The 22,422-nt window shown below is 37.2% G+C and overlaps 3 protein-coding genes across 8 annotated transcripts; 1 reads left to right on the forward strand and 2 right to left on the reverse strand.

Moving 5' to 3' along the window:
• Positions 1–6: 6 nt before the first annotated feature.
• ICU2 (DNA-directed DNA polymerase) lies at positions 7–10,930 on the forward strand. Its single transcript, XM_008243252.3, has 32 exons — positions 7–148; positions 310–1,472; positions 1,622–1,792; positions 1,901–1,984; positions 2,120–2,194; positions 2,401–2,465; positions 2,668–2,758; positions 2,870–3,058; positions 3,345–3,508; positions 3,640–3,754; positions 4,354–4,533; positions 4,628–4,741; positions 5,375–5,494; positions 5,601–5,918; positions 6,070–6,162; positions 6,346–6,464; positions 6,580–6,652; positions 6,784–6,840; positions 6,965–7,057; positions 7,452–7,574; positions 7,653–7,750; positions 7,846–7,891; positions 8,393–8,506; positions 8,618–8,701; positions 8,832–8,945; positions 9,054–9,143; positions 9,227–9,300; positions 9,614–9,833; positions 9,996–10,049; positions 10,146–10,265; positions 10,362–10,436; positions 10,533–10,930. Exons 2-32 carry the CDS (start codon positions 339–341, stop codon positions 10,677–10,679), a joined length of 4,614 nt encoding a protein of 1,537 aa, XP_008241474.2. The 5' UTR covers positions 7–148; positions 310–338; the 3' UTR covers positions 10,680–10,930.
• A 1,054-nt stretch (positions 10,931–11,984) lies between these two features.
• On the reverse strand, positions 11,985–17,520 carry LOC103339902 (nicotinate phosphoribosyltransferase 2). Its single transcript, XM_008243254.2, has 16 exons — positions 17,387–17,520; positions 16,996–17,199; positions 16,699–16,846; positions 16,446–16,565; positions 16,195–16,329; positions 16,014–16,075; positions 15,609–15,684; positions 14,915–15,016; positions 14,491–14,607; positions 14,287–14,345; positions 13,545–13,719; positions 13,208–13,342; positions 12,999–13,097; positions 12,744–12,852; positions 12,446–12,558; positions 11,985–12,351 (listed from the first exon to the last, which is right to left on the reverse strand). The coding sequence occupies exons 2-16, from the start codon at positions 17,148–17,150 to the stop codon at positions 12,274–12,276; spliced, it is 1,683 nt and encodes a 560-aa protein (XP_008241476.2). The 5' UTR covers positions 17,151–17,199; positions 17,387–17,520; the 3' UTR covers positions 11,985–12,273.
• An 861-nt stretch (positions 17,521–18,381) lies between these two features.
• Positions 18,382–21,495, reverse strand: ALC (basic helix-loop-helix (bHLH) DNA-binding superfamily protein). 6 transcript variants are annotated; one of them, XM_008243256.3, is made up of 8 exons: positions 20,941–21,483; positions 20,543–20,647; positions 20,342–20,407; positions 20,180–20,245; positions 19,271–19,585; positions 19,122–19,191; positions 18,865–19,021; positions 18,382–18,786 (listed from the first exon to the last, which is right to left on the reverse strand). In XM_008243256.3, exons 1-8 carry the CDS (start codon positions 21,337–21,339, stop codon positions 18,711–18,713), a joined length of 1,254 nt encoding a protein of 417 aa, XP_008241478.2. In that variant the 5' UTR covers positions 21,340–21,483; the 3' UTR covers positions 18,382–18,710. The 6 variants fall into 6 exon arrangements, 4 of the variants coding, with proteins under 4 accessions (XP_008241478.2, XP_008241480.2, XP_088898709.1 ...); XM_008243258.3 differs by having other exon boundaries at positions 18,382–18,775; positions 20,941–21,481; XR_016122613.1 differs by lacking the exon at positions 19,122–19,191 and having other exon boundaries at positions 20,941–21,495.
• Positions 21,496–22,422: the final 927 nt, after the last annotated feature.

A 22,422-nucleotide genomic window follows, 5' to 3' on the forward strand; every position in this document is an offset into this window, starting at 1 on the left:
AGTAAAGAATGTAACCCACCTCGCACCACTACCTCCACTCAACCTGAGACTGTCGCCGCTGGAGGAAGAAGAAGGCTCAAGAGAACCCAAAAAGACCCAGACTTTTCAGAGCTTCTGGTTCTCTAACGAACAGCGATTCTTTCCCAGGGTCGGTTTTAACGGTCTTTTTATTTATTTTGATTCAAAATGATGAATTTTGTTTCTTATGTTTTCTTTGTCGATTAATTGAATTTTTGGTCTGGAAATGTATTGATATGATTCTGGGTTATGGTGCTGTATGATATTCATATATGTATGTATCTTTGACAGTCTGGCACTGAGATCGAAGAGACATATCAATGGCGGACGACGAGCAGCCAATTGGGGCCGTCGGGAGGCGGCGGAACCGAGGAGCTGAGGCGTCGGCACGTGCCGGAGCCCTCGAGCGCCTGAAAGCTCTTCGCCATGGCGGCCGCCGATCCGAAGCTGGTGGGTTCCAGATCAAGATGGAGAACCCGATCTACGACACGGTCGGTGACGACGAGTACGACGCGCTAGTCGCGAAACGACGCGAAGAGGTTCGAGGTTTCATTGTCGACGACGATGGCCTGGGGTATTGCGATGAGGGCGAGGAAGAGGATTGGACCCGGGCTGGGCCTTCTTCCGATGAATCTGACGGCGGCGATAGGCCGAAGAGGAGGAGAGCCGAGAAAAAGGATAAGGACAAGGAGAAGGAGGCTCGGCCCAAAAAGCCCAATTCTTCGCTTACTGCTGCGGCGGCGATGATGGGGAAGCAGAGGCTGTCTTCGATGTTTACGTCATCGGTGTTTGGGAAAACTAGAGATAATGAGAGGGGGAAAGGGTTGAACTGCGATAGTATTGTGGATGATGTGATTGCAGAGTTTGCGCCCGACGAGGAAGACAGAGAGAAACGGAGGAGGGGGCATTCGAACAAGAGTTTCATGCCGATTTCTTGTGTTAAGAGTGAGAGAGGGTCTGATGGTGGTGTTGGTTTAACAAGGAAGGCTGAATTGAATATAGTTGTTGCAAATGGTAGTGATTCTGTGCTGATTAATGAAGGGGCTAACGAAAATGAGGGCAAGAAGGACTTGGGTTTTGAAATTGATGATCCTCCAAGTGAGCAAACACATAATGTTTCAGAAAATGGAGGGGTAATTGAGGAGAAAAGGGTGGATTTTGTTGAGGAGAAAGTGGAAGCTGTGGTTAAGAAGGAAGAGGTTTTTACTTTGAATGCGAAGATTAAGGAAGATAATAAGGACCCGGCATTGAGCGCTATGGCTGGATGGAAGGCAGTGAAAACTGGAGGGGATGGGGATATTGGAAGTGGTACTGTGGAGGTCAACAGTGGCTCAAATGGTGAAGAGACTTCAGATTTTGATCTGGAAGAAGATGGGTCACTGCCTTTTTACGTGCTTGATGCTTACGAAGAGTTATATGGAGCTAATATAGGCACCCTTTATCTATTTGGGAAGGTAAATGAAGCAATAGATTGATGTTATGTAAGTTCTGTTGTTTTCTTTGACAATGAACGTTTGTAATCTGTTTGATTGCGTAAGTGTAGTTCTAGTCTTGCATGATTAATCATGTTGCACTCTTTCATAGTTTTATTGTTTTGATATAGATAAAAGCAGGAAGTACATACCAGAGTTGTTGTATGGTTGTAAAGAACATGCAGAGATGTGTCTATGCAATTCCAGACGGTTCTGTATTTCACACTGATGAAATGATGAAGCTTGGAAAGGATGCTGTAGAGTCAAGGATTTCATCCACAGATTTCCGTAAGAAGCTACACGTAAGTGTTTTTTATTTTTTATATTTTTTATAAGCATAAACATACATACAATTTAGTCTTTGTTTTTCTTTCGCTGCTATTGATGCTTTTACTGTTTTGCTTTCTCAGGATGTGGCTTCAGGTTTGAAAAATGACATAGCAAAGAAGTTGTTGGATCTCAATGTATCAAATTTTAGCATGGCACCGGTTAAGGTCTGCAGATTCACTCATTGAGATGTTTCCAAATGCGCATTGATTGAATTTAAGTGAAGTTTGTTCAATCTTCTTAGAACTTAAATGTTTTGTTCCACTTTGTTGCTCATTCTGTGTTATTTGAACATATCACAGAGGAAATACGCATTTGAGCGATCTGACATACCTGCAGGAGAGAATTATGTACTTAAGATCAATTATCCATTCAAGGTATAACACTCAACCTGTAAATGAATCAGTTACATCATTGAAGTACACATCCAATTGCATATCAACTATGTTCCATCTTTCTCGTAAAAATTTGGAGTTTCAGAGATTTTTGTTCTTTGTCTGTGAAACAGTGATGCTTAATGACTTGATTTAGTGTCAAATCTTATTTACTGCACTGTTAATGAGTGCTCATTGCACTGTTGCAGGATCCCCCACTTCCAGCAGATCTAAAGGGCGAAACTTTCTGTGCTCTTCTAGGAACTCATTGCAGGTACAAGAGTTAGTGCTGTTCCTCATGTTTGGTGTCTGATCTATTATTCTCAGATATTTTTCTTTGTGTTTATATTTTTATTCATGGCTTGGCTGTTTCCTAATGGATGGCAAGGTAATCCTAGAAAATACAGCTAGCTTATGTTACTCAAGACTCATTTCCTTAAGAAATAAGAGAAAACCTAACATATTGCAACATACAGCGCATTGGAGCTTTTCCTTGTTAAAAGGAAGATAAAAGGACCTTCCTGGTTATCAGTTTCGAAGTTTTCTATCTGCCCAGCCCCAAAACGGGTGAGATCTTCAAGTCTGGACTTCAGTTATCATTCTAGCTGTGTTTATGAAATTCGTATTTGCTTGTTTTCAGGTTAATTTGTAACACTTTCGGTTATTCTATATATACAGGTGAGTTGGTGCAAATTTGAGGTGATAGTTGATTCTGCAAAAGACATAGGGGTTTCAAATTGCCCAAAGAAAACTGCAGAGAGTCCCCCAGTGGTTGTTTCTGCAATAAGTTTAAAAACTATTATCAACCAAAAGCATAATGTTAATGAAATTGTCTCTGCATCTGTTATCTGTTGTCACAAGGCCAAGGTTTGTTCTAGAATCTTTTTTAGCGCTGCGCTTTTTTTTTTTTTTTTTTGGTTTCTTTTTTCTTTCTGTGACTATTGATGCGTCTTGTTGGGATACACAATTATCTAAAGTCTATGTAGCATGTAAATTTCTGTTTTAATCTTATGTTTATAAATTTTATCCATGTATTCGGACTTCTACAGTGAACAAAGTTTGAAATCATAAATTCTTACATGCTTCTATTCCTGCTAAAGCAAATTACAACTACGTTCCAATATCCTTATATCTGTGCTCTTTGGCCTTTCAGATTGACACTCCCGTGTTGACCTCAGAATGGACAAGACCTGGTATGCTGAGCCATTTTACTGTTATCCGTAAGCTTGATGGAGGCATATTTCCAATGGGATTCACTAAAGAGGCTATGGATAAGAACTCTAAAGCTGGATCAAATGTTTTAAGCATTGAAAGCAGGTAAGTTTTACTCACGTATCTAGTTCTCAGTCAGTCCTTTTCTTTGTTCACTCTAGAAGAAGTAATAACTATCCTAACAAAAACTGTATTTTATGTACTGCCATTGAAATATATTTAACTTTGTTTTGCAGTGAAAGGGCTTTGCTAAACCGTTTGATGATTGAATTATACAAGTTGGATAGCGATGTTCTTGTTGGACATAATATATCTGGGTTTGACCTGGATGTCCTTCTCCACAGAGCTCAGGTGGGAATACTTTTGCTTTGCTTTCTGTTAAAATTAATCTTACATACCCATATTATGTATTTTTCAATGAGTTGTAAACAAGATAAACAAGTAGAAAGTCGTGAAACTATCATTCTAATATTTGTTATTGATAAAATCATACTTTGCTGCAATTATTTGCATCTAGAGACAATATCCCAACTGCTGACTAGATGCAGTTCCTCATCAGTTATATGACCTGTTAGTACAACATTTCTTGTCTGTTGCATAAAAATCAAACAAAAGCCTGGCATATTCTTGTAAATGATTTGGATTCCAATTCTGAAATAAAACACTCATTCTCCAAATGCAGCTTTCTGCAGCTGTGCCGTTCCGGTGCATGGTTTAGCACTTTTATTGTTTCAAATGCCCATTTCTCATAAATACGCAATTTACTCATGCTGCTAGTTCTAGTTTTTTTAGAAATGAAAATTCTGCTGTATCATGGAAGCACCCCCTCCCAGAAAAGAACCAAAGCAAAAATTGCCATTTATTATAATGTTTCCATGAATGCTGCTTTGTATGTAGGTATTATGAGTTGCCATTTCCAATGAAAATATAAAGATGTTCAAGTTTTGCAGGTTTGCAGAGTGCCAAGCAGCATGTGGTCCAAAATAGGCCGCCTCAAGCGTTCTGTGATGCCTAAGCTTGCAAAAGGAAGCACCATTTTTGGGTCTGGAGCAAGTCCCGGGATCATGTCCTGCATTTCTGGTCGCCTTCTGTGTGATACATACTTGTGTTCCCGTGACTTATTGAAGGAGGTAGGGTACTTGCGTTGGGGATTATATACATGGTAATTCTGATGAGGTGTAGTTTCTCAGCATCTCATGTATGTGATGTATGTTGTTCTTCCAGGTTAGCTATTCTTTGACACAACTTGCAAAGACTCAGCTGAACAAAGACCGAAAGGAGATCATGCCACATGATATTCCCAGAATGTTTCAAAAATCAGAGTTTCTCATGGAACTTGTAGGTTCTCATGCTTACATTATTTACTATATGTGTTTTTTTTTGGGTTTTGTTGTTAAAGTAGTTAAATATTGATTTTTAATCTGTGCTAGACTACTTGGGGTGTTTTTGTAATCCCATAATATCTCTTATCATACATAGATACAGTTTAAGAGAAGGGGCCGTGATTATAAAACAGAAAACCTATTTTTTTAATTAATGCAACTAAAGATATCAATAAAATTGGTAAAATAATGTACTAAAAAAATGTATTAGGAGAGTATACTTTGCATGTTAGCTAACTTAGCTTTGTTCTTTTTATTCTGCAATTGGCTGATGGTTCATGGTTGTGTAAATATCTGTAAAAGTGATTACACTGAATGTAACCACTTTAACTGGTCCTTGTCATTCATTTGTGCCATTGCAACATGTAGTGATGGACCATTATGCTTACTGGTTGTGTCAATCTCTTCCTAAAAAAACATGGTTCTTGTTTAGTTTTCTTGACGCCTTGAGGTTTTAAAATTCAATGCAAGCTTAGTGATATGACTTGTAAGAACTTCACTAACAGTTCAAGGGATAAATTTCCTACGATAAATGCAAAATTATTACTTTGTCTACTTGCATGTGTAATAGTGTTTTTTATGTATTCAGATTGAATATGGAGAGACGGATGCATGGCTGTCTATGGAACTCATGTTTCATTTGAGTGTTCTTCCCCTCACACGTCAGCTGACTAAGATAAGTGGTAACCTGTGGGGAAAAACTCTACAAGTGAGTCGTATGATGCTTTTATATTTTATGAATTAAATTCAAAATTTGATAATGGACACAGCCTAAAAGGTATAGTTGGTCTAAATCTAATATATACATGTTTCAGGGTGCTAGGGCACAAAGAGTAGAATATCTTTTACTGCATGCTTTCCATGCAAAGAAGTATATTGTTCCAGACAAGTATCCTCATCCAAGGGAAACAAAATTGACAAAGCGGAGAATAGATAATGGTTCTGATGAGAGAAATGTTGATGAGTTGGATGTAAACGATGTAAATATTGATAATGATGCACATAGTGGTCATGGAAAAGGCAAAAAAGGTCCTGCCTATGCAGGTGGATTGGTCTTGGAGCCAAAGAGAGGTTTATATGACAAGTATATATTACTTCTGGACTTCAATAGTCTTTACCCGTCTATTATTCAGGTTCCTAACATTAACACTTCTGTGATCATTATCTGAATTTTTTACCTAAACGTTCTATTGCCCCTTGTCTAATATTTTGTCTCCCTAATGTTAAGTGAAGTAAAATCTTTTGCACATTCTTGTGAGTATCAATACTTATTTAATTTTACAGGAATACAATATATGCTTCACAACAGTGGAGAGATCTCAGGAAGGATTGGCTCCTCGTTTGCCATCTAGTAAGACAACTGGACTTCTACCTGAGGTATAATATCATCCTCAGTAATGATTTGTTGTTTATTTATTCAGTACATTTTAGCTCAAACAGATTATTTCCTAATGATATGTCTATTATAGTATGGAGCTGTATGCCTCATATCTTTGTTTCCATATTCTCTCTTAAGAAAGTAGGTGCAGATATATGATATCTTTTTGCACTACTTTGCAGTTGTTAAAAGATCTAGTTGAAAGGAGGAGAAACGTGAAGAAATGGATGAAGACTGCATCTGGTCTCAAGATTCAGCAACTTGACATTCAACAGCAAGCTCTAAAGCTGACTGCAAACAGGTTTCTTTTGTTGTTCAGGCTTTTAATTTGTTGTCCTCATCTTGATTATACATCACTTGTCCTTCAATTCATATTTTTATTTATTTATTTATGTATATATGGATGGGTACTGCAGTATGTATGGATGCTTGGGGTTTTCGAACTCGAGATTTTATGCAAAGCCACTGGCAGAGCTTATAACACTGCAAGTAAGAAAAATATGTTTAGCTTAGCTTACATTGTACTAGCGAATTGTTCATATCTAATATAAATACAGATGTTGGCTTTTACACTTACTGCTTCAATTCAGTATTGAGGAATTCCCATAATTGTTGTGCAGGGGAGGGAGATTCTACAAAGTACCGTTGATCTTGTTCAAAACAATTTGAACTTAGAGGTAATTTCTTGTATATCATAATAGAAGTAGTGGATAGTCTTCTAATATCTACATCTAAGTTATGTCAGTTGACTGGTTAAGATTTAGCTTTTGAAGGATGTGCTATTTTTATTTTATCTGGCAGGTAATCTATGGTGATACAGATTCAATAATGATTTACAGTGGACTGGATGATATTGCAAAAGCAAAAGCAATTGCATGGAAAGTCATTCAAGAGGTGAGGTTATAACCACAAAAGAGTGTTATCTAAATATTCTATGGTCTGTAAACTTTGTACTTGAGACCTTCTCTTGCATATTAGAGGATGGCAATTTGTAGGAATTATTTTCTTAACAGATGTGAATGTCTTGAGTTACATTGAGAGTTTCATTCTTCCACATTCCTTTGGAAAATCAGTAATTTTTCTTAAAGAAAGCTTAAAATCCATTATATTTATACATGATGTTTCTGCAGAAAATAACATCATATGGCACAAATAGTTCTCACAACTATTTATAGATGGTTCCCAAAAGGGATTTCTCCCGTTAAAAGTAGATGCTTTGGCTTGTGGCATTTGCCTCACAAAAACTATGCATACTAGTAATCTCCTTTCTGTTTTTCTTTGCATCCAGGTTAACAAAAAGTATAGATGTTTAGAAATTGATCTTGACGGTTTGTACAAGAGAATGCTGCTTCTCAAGAAAAAGAAATATGCAGCTGTAAAGGTGCAATTCAAGAATGAGACACCATATGAGGTATAAAAAAAAATTCATACTCCAGGTTTTAGTTCACCCTTTCTTGGAAGACAATAAAAATTATTTTTTTCATTGCAGGTTATTGAACGTAAGGGCCTCGATATGGTTCGCCGAGACTGGAGCTTACTTTCAAAGGAACTGGGAGATTTCTGCCTAAGTCAGATTTTGTCAGGAGGGTATGCTTTAGCTTTTTTTTTTTTCCTCGACATTGCCAGTCTGGTTTTGTGCAAAGATTACTAATCTGTTGTATTTGTGGCTCATATGCTCACAGGTCATGTGAGGATGTTGTTGAATCAATTCATGACTCTCTGATGAAGGTGAAGTCATTGTTCTTTTCATATTGTTTTTCTTTTGTGTTTTGGGGACAAATGGTTTTTTTCTTAATCATCAGAAATTTAAGCTCAGAGGTTAGTGGGGAAGGTTAGAAGGTAAAATGCTGAAATGTTAAATCATGAATGAATGAGGAGAAGATAAGGTAGTTCAGTGGGTATCTTGTCCTCTGAATTGGACTGCGTTTTTCTATATAACGAAAGTATGTTTCTTTTGAGAATAAAAAATCAGAAGATAAGATGGGGGCTTTTTTCTTTTCTTTTCCTTTTGATGAATAAATTTCCTAGAAACTGAAGTTGTTTCTGTTTGCCATGTTGAAATCATTGTGGGTTTCCCTGAGCCATTTTAAATCTGTTGAGGGTTTTTATCCTTGTAAATTCATTTCCTATTATGTGGCTGTATGATCAAATGGATTGAATTTAGGTGCATTTTCATGATTTTGAAGCATGTTGTTAAAAATGTATCAATTAATGTTGCATGTTGAACAGGTGCAAGAGGACATGAGAAAAGGACAAGTTGCCCTTGAGAAATATATCATCACCAAGACATTAACTAAACCACCTGAAGCATACCCAGATGCCAAAAACCAACCACATGTTCAAGTGAGTTCAAGAAGGATATTTAAAGTCCAGTATTGATTGATCTGGTCCCATCTATTTGATGTGTTTTTTTCATTCATCTATTCTAATTGATACTTCTGCAAACAATCCTAGGTGGCACAAAGATTGAAGCAAAGTGGTTATTCAACGGGTTGCTCTGTTGGCGATACAGTCCCCTATATCATTTGCTGTGAGCAGGTTTGGATGCAATAGAAATGTGTTCTCTATTGAATGGATATTAATTGAACATTGAGCCCTTTTTTCAACATTCAAATGGTGATGTTCATCATGTGTAACTTCTCACTCTCCACTCCCATTTGTTGGACAGGGGGCTGGTTCGGTTAATTCAACTGGTATTGCTCAACGTGCTAGACATCCTGATGAATTAAAACGAGAAGATGGGAAATGGATGATTGACATTGATTACTACTTGGCCCAGCAGGTTCGGTGTCTGGTTTATTTTCTCTAAACCAAATTGTCATGGACTATGATCTTTTATGTCGTACTTTCTTCTGTTTGCTTGATGTCCAATTGCTTCATCCTGTGGCAGATTCATCCTGTGGTATCACGTCTTTGTGCTTCAATTCAGGGAACCAGCCCCGAACGCTTAGCTGATTGTTTAGGGCTCGACTCTTCTAAGGTAAAATTATCCCTCCCAGACAACTGTTAAATTGATTGAAAGGGTTTTTCACTCTAATGTATTTTTGAAATTGGAAATTTTAGTTCAAAGTTAATTCAAGCGAAGCTGTCAGAGACGACCCTTCCAGCTTGTCCCTTGCTGTTGATGATGAAGAGAGGTAACCTTATCTGACCGCCATTAAAATTTAGTTGATGGTTATAATTATTTTAAAGACTGAAGTGATACTTCGAATTAAAGGAGCGTGCGTTACTTTTCCCCAATGCAGGTTATTCAGTTTTTTTAAGTTCAACTTTTTCATTGTAGTATGCTTTTAATTCTGAAATTCCCAGTTTCTTTATATCTTGAGGATAACTGTTTCCCAAATCTTTGATCCTATTTCCACTAGAACCAATTTTTTTTTCTCAAATTAGAATGAAAGGGTGAAGATTTCTATCAGAAAATAACACATGTATCCATGTGATGAACTGCAGATATCAGGGTTGTGAGCCTTTGATCTTGGCTTGTCCTAGCTGCTCTGGTACTTTTGATTGTCCAATTATCTTGAATTCCATTTCGAAGTCAATCACTGGAAAGTCAACAAGGCCACAAGCTGAGGAATCTACCATCGATTTTTGGCATCAACTGCGGTGTCCAAAATGTCCAGGGGAAGGTGATGTGGGCAGACTGTCTCCTGCAATGATAGCCAACCAGGTATATAGACTGACTCGTGTGATTTTGCACTCACCACTAATAATTTGTTGAGGCAACTACTGATGATGCACTCGGATTCTGAAAAAATATATTGGTTTTGAATACCCTATTTACATTGAGAATCTACTGAGGATGCACTCGGATTCTGTATTTATCTTTCAGGTGAAAAGGCAAGCAGACAGTTTTGTTTCAATGTACTATAAGGGCACAATGACGGTAATTTGACCTCTTGCTGGTTATTCTGGGGTTCGTTGGAGTAGTGAGTTATGCGGTTATTGAGAATTAATCTGAATCTTCTGATTTTACTTTCAGTGTGATGATGACACTTGCAAGTACAACACACGAAGTCTCAATCTTCGGCTTGTTGGTGATTCTGAGAGAGGAACAGTTTGTCCAGACTATCCTCGCTGCAATGGACGTCTTGTAAGAAAGGTTTGCATAAAAAACTTGTTGAAAAGAAAAATAAAATTGCTTTCTTTAAGTCTATTTTTTAGCTAATAATTTTGGCTGTTAATGTACATTTATTAGTACACGGAAGCAGATCTGTACAAGCAGCTCTCATTTTTCTGCCATGTCTTGGATACAGTACGCTGCATTGAAAAGGTGATAAACATTTCTTCACCAGGACATTAGCTCTTGGTATGAGCTTGTTTTTTCAATTCATATAATTATAATCTTTTGCTGTAATTGGATTGGCAGATGGAGGCTAGCACTAGATTGCCACTAGAAAAGGAGTTTGCCAAAATTCGGCCGATTGTGGATTTGGCTGCCTCAACAGTTCAAAGGATTCGGGACCGTTGTGCCTACGGATGGATACAGCTGCAAGATTTTTGTGTTACAGTTTAGATTGTTAGATTTTGCAGATCTCTGCTGGTTAAGTTCACGTCATTTTCTTCTTTAGCCATTCATGTATATATTAGAAACAGATTTATTTATCAGGTGAGCCATTTGCCCAGCTAAAAAGTCGGGATGAAATCCTGTTTTACTTGGTAGGTTCTCGCTCAGCAATGTTTATATGCAATCAGAGCCTGTAATCTCACACAGCACTATTGTATAAAGCTATGCATTACAAGTTCACAACTTTCATAACAAATAAAGCTCTCTCTCTCTCTCTCTCTCTCTCTCTCTCTCTCTCTCTCCACAAAACCCTAGAGTAACGCTAGAGCAGTCTCCTATTCGTTGAGTGGACTGAATTCATTATAGTTTTTGAATGTTGCCAATCATCACGCCCAACTTCAAAAAGAAATCAATTCTGAACACTTGTCCTCATTCTTTTTTGGACCAAAGTTAGGAAGGGGAGGGGGGGTGGTTTCTCATACTACTAAGATGACATGAGGGTTTGAACTTAAGATACTGGCCTGCAAGTAAATGCTCTTTTTCACTGAACTAGACTCCATTGGCTAGCACTTGTCCTCATTAACTTTTCTACCTTTTAGTACCTCTAAAACTTCAGAAGCTAAATCCTAAGGTCATCTCCAGCCATAGTCTGTATCCCAAATATAGCCTTAAATTAATGCAAAACCCATCTCCATATGGGCTAAATAAAATTTTAGCCAAATTTGGAGGTCACATTTACTTTAGCTCTTCAACCAAGTCAAATGTAACCCAGTTTTGGCATAGGCCAAATTTATAATGGGCCCCATCCATGCTTTTCAACAACTAATCATTAAAGACTCACTCCCATTTCAAAATAATAAAATATGAAGGCCCTAAAATATAGCCCTACATGACTGGAGATAGAAAAATTTAGCCTTGCACTATTCCTTAAAAAATTAATATTTTGGAGGGCTAAATTTTTAGCCCTGGACTACATTTAGCCCTATGGCTAGAGATGGCCTAATAAACTGTCTTTAACCAATCTTTAAATATGTAACATAATTTCTCAACCCAGGCCTGCTCATGAACTTCATTAAGCCTAAACATTTCATTCAAGTCTGCTCCCATTGACCAGTACAATCAAGTCAAAGCCTGCTCAAGCATAGGCAAGATGAATTGGGCGGGGCAGGCCACCAGGTCCTTACTAAAATTCAGCTTTCTTGCTGGTCCGATTAGGGACCCGAACTGACTTAATGATGCTGAAAATTTGAGTAGGCCTTCATATCATCAGAATAAAATTGAAAAAGACAAAAAAGGGAAATACCAACCACGAAATAAATGGAAAGTTTTGTGTTTTTTTATTTATATTTATTTAATTATTGAATCTCATTCAAAATGGATGATGAATTGCAGTGTCAGCCAAATAACATGAGGCGAAGCAACAATCATTCTATTAACAAGGAAAAAATAAACTAGCGTTCCACAAGTCAGCTAAATTATGTATTTGGACATGCGTATATGCTTTGACTACTTTAAAAGGAACTACTTTAACTTCAAACATCGCTTGCGCTAAGAAAACAAAAAGAACGTATACTGCTTCATGTAACCCCTTGCTGCTACATACTCACTGCAACTCCCCAACAGGTGCTTCATTGAGCCACAGGAAGTGAATGAACTCGTACAATTTCGCACTCACACTAACCTGCTTAGCGTCGAACAAATTGTCATTAAAATTTCAATCACTGAGAGGTGAGAATAGTTTCAGTAGAGATTTATCAGTTGATTCAGTTAAGTACCTTGTACGGTGTTGGGTTTAGTCTCCTCATGTGGTCGGGACGCATTTTCCTTAGTTGTGTTATGCAGCGGTCCCTGATGTCCTTTAATGGTGGCAGATCTTCTCTTATTCCACCTTCAATAAACAAGAATCTGAGTTTAGACATTATGTATACACAAGAATTGAATTGTTTTGGCATTTGTTTGATGCTCATGTCATAACCACAATAATACAAAAAGAAAATGGGAGGGGAGTGCTCAACGCCACATGTTCCGCTATTGTTCTATTTCCAAAGATGATGACAAATCCTGAAAGTGTACCTGGGCTTCCAGACCAAAAACATTTCATAAGTTCTTCAACACGCTGTGGCACCACATATGCTCTCTTTGATTCATTAAAAGGGTGACGACACAGGATTCTTTCTCCAACCTGTATGTCAAAATATAAATAAAATGAGACTTTCTGCTTCATCATTCCAGTGATCATCACATGGAGTGAAAAAGACAACATTGAGTTAGTAAATAATCTTGAGAAAAATGTGGTGTAATTCATGCAGAGGCAAGTTCACAAGATACCTTTGGAGGTGGTTCATTTTCCCCTGTCATTATGTCTACCAGGGGATAACCTTCTTTTCCATACAATCTGTAACTCCGCTTTTTACAAGGAATGGATACCTAAAATAGGAAAAAAAAAAATATAATCTAAAAGAGAATGGTAGTGGAATAGAAACCTCCGCTTGATCTTGAATCTTTTGACTGGAAATTTGTTGACAGTATGACCATACCTTTGTAACATCTTCAGAAAGTTTAATACGAGGTTGATTATTTATCTCAACAAGCTTGAAAACACACCCTAAGGCGGCTTGAGCATAGCAAGTAACTACATAGGTTCCAATTCCGAATGAGTCAACCTCATGACCCTACACAGAAAATAGACTAATCTAATTAAGACATTTGAGTCCAAGAAAATGTATTTCCTCCTGTAGCAATAAATCTCTAAAGACAAACAACTTGAAGGTTATATATCAAGACTAAACAAAACCAGCATTCAAATGCCTATGTACAGTTCTGAAGCCATAGCGAATATACATTATAAAAGCCCCATAACTTCAGAATCATTACCTGTTTGTTTAAAGCATCCAAAGTTTCCTCGTTGAGATCATTACTAGCTGTAATATTCGTCTTTCCAAACCCAGGTACTCCAAATTCTTTTTCAATGGTATGGAAAATCTTCCGAGCCTCGCAAGACAAATATGCTAGGTCACCTGAATCCAACCTAATGCCGGCTGCTTTGTACCTGGACATAGCATCATCTAACTCATTAATGAAAGCTACAAATGCAACTAGTTGATTGTCTAAAAATATCAAATCAATTACGTCAAGAGTCTTCAAGTGCACAGATTAGCATGATGTCACAACAGTAACTAAAAAAATTGGAAATACAAGTTTAATGTAATAGTGCGAGGCAGCTTTCTGGAAGAACTGTGGTTATTCTATCACTTCTAAAAGGGAAAATTTACCCAATGATGCAACCAAAACAACCCCAAGAAATAAGCTGCATGATTAAGAGATAGCGGGACAGATTTAACATGCCTAAGATCTTAATGTTTAAGCAATTAATATTGGCTTTAACCTCTTAAAAAGAAATAAACTACCACATGGGCTGCTAGGTAGGCGTTACATTGCAACTTGTAGTGATCTGTATTTACAACCAATGCACAATACTAAAATCATCAAGTAGATATCATTACTCTATGGAATGGTTATAAAAATGGCATCACAATATTAAAATTTGGAAGAAAACATTCAGCATTCATATTCACATTAAGAGAGCATAATTCATCACTGTTGATAACCGACATACCCTAAATCATTGAGTGCTAAAGCAACAGCACAATAGTTAGGGATTCCACTCCTCATAACCTGGTAAGGAATGAAAGGCATACTGTTAAAGATTCACTTTTACTGGGACAATAAAAGTATAAGTGGTCCACAACCACATCATTAAACAGTGTTCAAAAACCACACCATTAAACATTATGAAGTAAGCTGCATAATGTTTACTTACATCATATGTGTCTACAAGAGCTAGAAAGTTATCAGGGAATGCCAATGCATATGACGTGAAGGCTGCTAGCTCACTTTGATTGGTCTCACCAAAAGTGCCATTTAATGAATTCGACCACTGCAAAGCACAGACGAGTAAGTGTTGTCAAGATTTGATTGTACTCATCTTAGATCCTAGTAAATATGTAAAACAACTAACAATAGGATCGCAGATCGCATATACACATACATATTTGATAAAACTGAAAGGGTTTAGTAGTCCAACTAAAATTGAATGTCTATGAACATATACGCCATTTAAATGGCACAAATTTATTTAACTTAATCAGTAAAAGAAATTAGAACCCAAGAAGAAATGAGAGAACACGCAATTGAGAAACATTAAAAAAGCATACAGATTTTATCTAAAGAGAAAAATCAAACACCTGAATCTTGCTTAACCAAGTCTGCGCCAGGCTAACAAAATCCTCACAAGTGCTCTGGGTATCACTGCTACGAAGTGATTTATCTATAATCTCGTCAGGGCTCTGCAAATCATTGTATAAATGAGACAGAGAATAGCTTCACATATAAAGGCACAAAAATCATGATGAAGAAAATATAATGCTCATAACGTCTAATATTTCACTGTCATAGAACAAGGACTTGACACTAAACTCAATCTACTAAGGTTTCATAAGATATCACATTATTAATTTCCCTGATCAGATGGAATTCAATTACATTAAGGCCATGAAATCTATCTCAGATTTCAATGAATAAAAGATATAATTTTTAATGCTCATGTTTCAAATGAAAACGTCGTGCTGAAAAAAGGAAGAGAACTGTTTCCTAAAAGATGAAAAACCTTATAGTATAAGGATACCAGTATTTTAATTGGTAAAATAGACTTACCAGTTACTCCCCTAGCTCTGATTATATAACTGTAGATATGCACAAAATTGATAATCCTAATTTAAAGCCTATAAGGGGTTATGCAGAATATATTCCAAGTCTGTGGTAGTGGGTGGATTAACCACCAGGGCACCCCCACACTGACAATATAAAGAATAGATCACAAATCTATGAATTTGAAGTTGCTCCTTCTAACTCCCCAATAAGGTTGCAAGAGTTGCGTACCATAAATGAGCTGACAAAAGCATGAGAATGTGTTCCACGAAGTGGTATCCCAAATAACTTCCCAGCTGCAACATTACTGTCAAAACATAATATAGAAATAAAGATAAGTTGTTCCAGATGTTTACTCAGAACAACAAAAGGGCTGCTGACGTATGTGACAAGTGTTAAAAAATGAAGGGTCTCAACTCAAGGGAGATTATACATATTTTTCCTATTTCATCTACCATCGGTCATGAACAAGTTTCAAGTCAATTAAAATTTTTCCAGTCGTCCAATTGTGTGAATATGATTATATATTGTATACAGGAAAGTAAAATTTTTATGAAAAAGTACAAAATTATCCAAAAGAATTGTGAACAAATGAAAATCACAATGCAAATATGCCGAGCTTTCAATAGACATTACCTTGTTGCATGAAATCCTCCCATGTAGCAGTACTTTGATGCCCCTATTCCCCCATCAGGTCCCTATATATCAAAATAAAGACATATTTGTTAAGAAGATAATCCCAGTTTAGAAATTCAGAACAAAGAATTTAAAATGTGAAAAAGTTGAGCTTGTCACAGCCCAAGCTTGTGTCGGATACCTGAGCCCGTCGAAGACCAAACTCAAGTAGCATTTTAGATTCTCCAGCAACAAAACGATGCCTTGCGGCATTAGTAGCAACTAATGATGCATAATTAATAAGATTCAAGAATGGAGTTTCCAGCAACTGAACCACCTGAAACAATAAAGCAAATATAAATTAGAAAACACGCTAAAAACAAGTAGATTGACGACAATAACCAAGCAAAAAAATTTATAAAGAACAAAAAACACTAGTATAATGGTTCTCACAGCAACTGGCCCTTCAACTCTTAGCAAGGGAACCTTTGGAAAAACAACTGAACCCTCTGTAATGGCATAGACTTCAACTCCTGAACAGTCAACTCCTCTAAGATAATCATAGAATCCATCCTACAGTTCATCAATACAACTCAATTATTCAACTATTAAACTATTCGACACACATGCAAAATTACAATTTTAAGCTAAAACATGCACTAAAATTATAATGCAAATTACAATGAAAGTTTAAGAATTGGTTTACCTCACATGAAGGAGATAAAGATTCACGAACGAAATCGATTTCGTCTTCACTCAATTTGAAATTAGCAATGAATCTGATGCATTCTTCTAAACCAGCAAAGATTGTGTATTCACCACCGAAGGGGTTCTTACGGAAATATAAATCGAACCTGAAACAAATTGATATGTCACATACTTAAATTACTATTATCATTCTAAAGAATGCAAAGCTCTGTTGGTTGCTGAGAAAGTTGAGAACTTTCTCGGGAACCAAAAGGGGCAGCGTAAGTGGGTAAGTAGAGAGAGAGATAAGACTGACACGGCTCGTTCGTTATGTTTGCCGGCTTTCCAGTAGGCGTAGGCCATGGTGAACTGGTAGAGATCCGTAAGCAGAGGCGTAACCATTGGATTGGTGGGGCCAGCCAGGACCCGACCCGAATGCTCCCCAATCGGACCGTTCGATTTCGCCGCCATATTTGATACTCTCAATTGGTTTTCGTTCTTCTTCTTCTTCTCCGCTTAGCTATGTAGGCAAGTAAATTATGTGTATGTACATAGGGGTGTGTATATATATATATCTATATATATATATAGGAGTGTGTGTGTGTGTGATTGTAAATTCAGTTGAAATTAAGCCAACGTGTGCCTCACGATGACTGAAATGAGAAAGACCGTTCAAACCAAAGAAGAAGAAGAGGAAGAGGGATTGCCTTCATTTCATCGAAACGCAGGTGGCGAGAGAGATAGAGATAGAGAGAGAGGGCATCTAATTCTAAATTCTAATGTTAATGCATTGGAGACCCACTGTACCTTGACGTGTCGCTATTGTCTTATGCAGGCCCCCTTCTAATGCGAACCATATGTATTTGTTCATATATGTCCTGTCAAAAATCATCCCCCTTTTTTATTCATTAATGGTGAAAAATTGAGCAATGCCCCTACAAAGGCGAGTAGGGGCGGATATATTGGATATTTGGCCCCTACAATAAAGGAGCATGTGGGATATTATCGCTCCAACATATCTGCCCTCTAAAATGGAGTGGTATGGGATGTTATCGCTTCTCTTAATAGGAAATGTTTTAAAGGGAAAAAAAAAAAAGGAAAAAGACTACTGGTGAGGGAGTATTTATCTCCTACATTCATGACAAATTAATGTATATCATCCTCCTTCCTTTCCTTTTCTCTAGAATCTTGATAAGAAACATAAATACATTTGCTGGTTTCATTGAATCTGCTCCAAAATCACAAAGTCGAGATGTTAAATTCAGAAGCTCCTTGTCCTCAGAAAGAAAAACAATGAATATGGTAAAAGGCAAAGTAAAAAACCGTCTGATTTTGACTATGGTTCCTGGAATTTCTCCTCGTTTTTTCTTTTTTTCTTTCTTTGACTATGGCATAAATTATTCTCGTATGACTGTTTTGGTTCTGTGATTCAAACTTCCAATTTTTGACTTCCTTGACCCCACAGTCAGTCGCATGTAGAGAGAGAATTTCTATTGGTGGAAATTCACTTTTCTTGTTCAACCACAAAACCTTAAATAACATCCCATTTGACTGATAAAACTTTTCCAGAAAAGAAAACTTGAAGTACGGAAAAAGTTATTCCAATCCAAGCTCAACCTTGAAAATTTCAGTCATCAATACATAGGTCCTTTGTATTTATGAAATTTCACAATAATAAAATATTACACAATCTTGAGGTAGCTTTGACAAAACTTGATGTCATAATTTATAAACAAGACGTTCATATAATTCATATATGAGGAGGAGATAATTTCCAAATAAAAAAGAACCACAAAATAAAGGGAAAGATAAGAGTTTACGTACATGTCTCATCCCTACCTTGTACTACTTCTACCAATTAAGTAACAAGCCTTGCCAAAGCATTGAAGAGAAAACTCATCAATTGCAGGTTAACTTTGTGGCATGCCTGTGATTCGAGCACGCAATTGAGGCTCTAATCAATTTGGAGAATTACAAAAGCTGTTACAAGTTGTGGCTACACCAAATCCAAAATGTTAAGAGTAGCCAAGCTTAACATGCATCATATGTGTGCCTTCTTTCAGTCTTGATGTTATCATTTGCAACCCTTCTTCTTCCTGTGAGCATACTAGTAAAATGTAAAAGTACGGCGCCTGCTTTACTATGTGAAGAAAGGATAAACATCTTATTCATCAGGTATGCTTACCTATCAATATGAAAATTTTGTTTCATAGCCTTTAAAAGTAGACCTTCCTGCCGGTTTCTTCCTGTGATACATGCTCCCAGAGAACTACTGCCTTTCAGATCAGATACTTGTGTGTTAAAGGAAAGTGAAACTCTAGCTGTCGCTCCCAATTCAAATTCTTTCAACCAAAAAAAAACATACATGTTAGACCAAAACTAGAACCCTAAATACATGTTGTTAGAGTTATTGGGATGGGAACTGTCGGATCAGAGACCCACCAAAAGGATTCGTCTCCGAATGATTTACATTAATTTGTTGATGCTGCAACATGTCCTCCGTACAGATTTCCTTTATATGGGAGTAATGTAAAAAGTTTAGTATCATTTCCTTAACTCTGTATGCATTATTAACAGGGCCATAATTTTACCTCGGATGAGTTTGGCAGTTGAAAGGGTCCCAAGTGAGCCTGCATTGATGATTCCAACCCAAACGAGGTTTCTGAATTGACTACATTTGACATGTCTGGTACATATGACTGGTTTGCATTGGTGCATTGGTTGGAGAAATGGAACAAATTTTGTGTTGGAGATTCCTGGTTCATAAGTGGTGTGCCTGTCATGTCCAAATGCAGAGGCCTATTTTCTTCACCAAGGTCCATTCTCATCTGGGAGAGTTGGACAGGTTGCAGCGCTCCAGGTAGGCACATAGGATGCAGACTCATGCCATTTCTCATTGATAACATCTGAAATGTGAATCACATCTAAATCAATCAAAACCAAACTCTCAATTTTAATTGATGCTACAATAACTAGTTCAGCTGGCATTTCTCTATTTGTTCCATGCAGAAATTCCCATACTGTTCATAGGCAAGGTGAAAAGGAATTTTTTAAGAAAAAGAGAGATTCTTCAAGCTGATGTAAACAGTTAATGGTGCAAAAACATCACATATTTCATACAGCATTAGGGCTCCCTTGTTGGACTCAAGTACCAAAAACTAAAAGGATTAATACATCTAAAATTTCATCCGAGCAGAGACTGTCATGTGAGACTGCATCAAGAAACTTTTTGAAGGGCGGAGCAGCAAGAAACTTTGCCACAATGTCTCTCTTTGCTCTAATATTGGATCCTAGTGCATTCACATGCTCCAACCATGCAAATCACATTGGAGTTGTTTTCCTATTTCACTCTCTCGATTCAATTTTATGATACAACTAGCAACAAAGGTCTTAGAGGAGATCTTGGGATATGACCACAGTGAAATTTAATCAAAATTTTACCAGGAAGAGTATTTTGAACCTTCACTGTACACTAAAATGCAAAGAAGAAAGCTGCGTACCTGCACTTGGAGCTGAAGCTGCTTGAGGTACTCAATGGCTTCATCAAGCATTGAAGCCTTATCCGTCTGCCACATTACAAAAAAGACGATTCGTTCTCTCAAAAATCAAAATGACTCAAACAAACAAAATCAAAATCAAGCATCTTGGTATGTTTAATGTACCTTATTAGAATTTGGGATAAGATTTTGCAATGCCTTCATTTTCTCATTAATCCTACTCCTCCTCCTCTGCCCAACAAACCCAACACATCAAAACCCGAAAACAACGTGGTTTCCCCGTAAAAAACAAGAAGTAAACCCATGTTGAAAATTTCAAATCCCGTAATAATTTTGGAAAGAGGTTCTCAAACTACAAAAGCCAACCTTTTCAGACATATTATGAACTTCTGCAGCTCTGCTTCTCTTTGAAGAACTTCGACCACACCCTGGCTTCCCTGCCGCCTCTTCCACCAATGCTTCAAGACCCTCCTAAATTTATAATTCCTCAACATATTAAACTTAAAAAAAAATCATATTACCAGAAAATAGAAAAAGAAAAACTTGAACTTTTATTCTGTGTTTCTAATTACATCTTATTATTTCAGTCAAATACTGTCTTTCATTTGATAAAAAACTTAAACTAAACAAAGCAAATGCATTCTGCTCCATAAACTTTGAAAAAGGTTTCATGATACTCTAATTTTCTTCTACTTTCCCTACAATTTCTCAGCAAGCAAACAGACCACCAAAAAAAAAATTCAAACTTTCAAGTCTTAAATTACCTCGCTTTCACAATCATACTCGTCCGTCTCATTCTCACTCGCTCCGAACGAAGAGGAAGACACATTGGGATTCCCCGCCGGCATAAGCGAGGCGGAAGAATCAACGGCCGTGATCCCGTCCCCTAGAAACATGGAGTGGCACGGACGGCTGAGGTGATCAGGCAGAGCAGCAACGGACGGAGACGATGAAAACAAAAACTGAGGGGCCTTGCCCGTGTGGGCCGCGACCGAGGCCAGAGAACTAGACGAACGGAGCAAAATCTGCTGCAGAAAAAGAGAGATTTCGTCGGACGTCGAAGGAGGCTGAGCAGGAGCAGCAGCAGCAGCTGGAGAAACTGAAGCAGAAGGTGAAGAAGAATAAGTGGCATTTTTGTAATAATGATCATGAGTATCCCCCATCACTCTCTGGTTTATTTTTCTCCTCTGTTTTTGGTTCTGGTGTTGTTTTGAGGTTTTGGGTATGTGTGAGAGAGAGAGAGAGAGAGAGAGAGTGTTGGCGTGTTTGCTTTGGCTTTTAATTTGGAGTTTGACGATTTGTTGCGTCTGGGAGTGTGGCAGAGTGGGCTGGTTTGCATTTGTCTGCAGATTAAATTAAACTTAAATTAACTAACGTTAATTAAATTAAAATCAAAGCGGATGATGATAATATATAGAAGAACAGTAGCAGTCGCACTCAGCATTACACGTGAGGCACACTAGAGCTCAGCTGCTGCTGCTGCTGCTGACTATGGAAATTAAACATGTTGCAGTCTTCTGACTCTTCCTTCCCCAATAATCCGTACCATCGAACTTTGTCATTTAACTTTACCCATTTTGTTTGTCTAATTTTAATTGGGTTTTACTTTGTTTTGGTTGGTGTTAACCAAATTGAACATGCACCCTAGTAGCTATAAGTTTAATGGTACTTGTTCTTTTTCTAATGTAAAAAAATTCGAATTTAATTGAATCCCCCAATTGATCTTTATGTTCTGGTTTCTTTTAGAAAATGAATTTTTGTAAAAACGTCACATGAACTTATATCATAGTTTCAATTTATTATTTTAAAGAAAAATTTAAGAGAAACGTTATCTTAATTTTTCAAAATTCATGATTTGTCATCCGACTTTAACAACATTAATTTCTCCATCTATTTTAAGGGTATTTTAGTCTTTTTATTTTTAAGAAAATAAATAAAGAAAAAATAGACTCTCTTCTCTCACCCTTTCTCCCCCACCCCAAAACACATGGCACTAGACTCCCCTTCCCCTCCTCTCTCTCTGTCCATTTTAAACTAGCCATCCATATATACATATGCAACGCACATTTGTAAACTTAATTTCACTTACTTTGCTAACAATTTGTAAATTTGGTTTTCATACGAGCCTACATTGCTCCCAAGGTGTGTTGAAAAAGAGAAAGAAGATGGAACTCTTGTCAAATGTCAAAACATGTCAGGCAAATTTGGAACTACAAATCCGAGAGACACGACACTCAATGTCAGTG

The sequence above is a fragment of the Prunus mume genome, linkage group LG8 (assembly GCF_029339155.1).
Source record: "Prunus mume cultivar Tortuosa linkage group LG8, ASM2933915v1, whole genome shotgun sequence".
In the NCBI taxonomy this organism is placed as follows: domain Eukaryota; kingdom Viridiplantae; phylum Streptophyta; class Magnoliopsida; order Rosales; family Rosaceae; genus Prunus; species Prunus mume.

Excerpts from the sequence above, each read along its gene's own strand:
- ICU2 (XM_008243252.3), top strand. The coding sequence starts at position 339 with ATGGCGGACGACGAGCAGCCAATTGGGGCCGTCGGGAGGCGGCGGAAC. Across the intron at positions 2,466-2,667 it reads CTTCTAGGAACTCATTGCAG|CGCATTGGAGCTTTTCCTTG; the intron begins GTACAAGAGTTA and ends TGCAACATACAG. Across the intron at positions 3,059-3,344 it reads TCTGTTGTCACAAGGCCAAG|ATTGACACTCCCGTGTTGAC; the intron begins GTTTGTTCTAGA and ends TTGGCCTTTCAG.
- LOC103339902 (XM_008243254.2), bottom strand. The coding sequence starts at position 17,150 with ATGGCGGCGAAATCGAACGGTCCGATTGGGGAGCATTCGGGTCGGGTC. Across the intron at positions 14,608-14,914 it reads CTTGGTTAAGCAAGATTCAG|TGGTCGAATTCATTAAATGG; the intron begins GTGTTTGATTTT and ends TGTGCTTTGCAG. Across the intron at positions 12,853-12,998 it reads AAAATGAACCACCTCCAAAG|GTTGGAGAAAGAATCCTGTG; the intron begins GTATCTTGTGAA and ends TTTGACATACAG.
- ALC (XM_008243256.3), bottom strand. The coding sequence starts at position 21,339 with ATGGGGGATACTCATGATCATTATTACAAAAATGCCACTTATTCTTCT. Across the intron at positions 19,192-19,270 it reads AACTGCCAAACTCATCCGAG|GAAATCTGTACGGAGGACAT; the intron begins GTAAAATTATGG and ends TCCCATATAAAG. Across the intron at positions 18,787-18,864 it reads CAAAATTTTCATATTGATAG|TATGCTCACAGGAAGAAGAA; the intron begins GTAAGCATACCT and ends ACATTTTACTAG.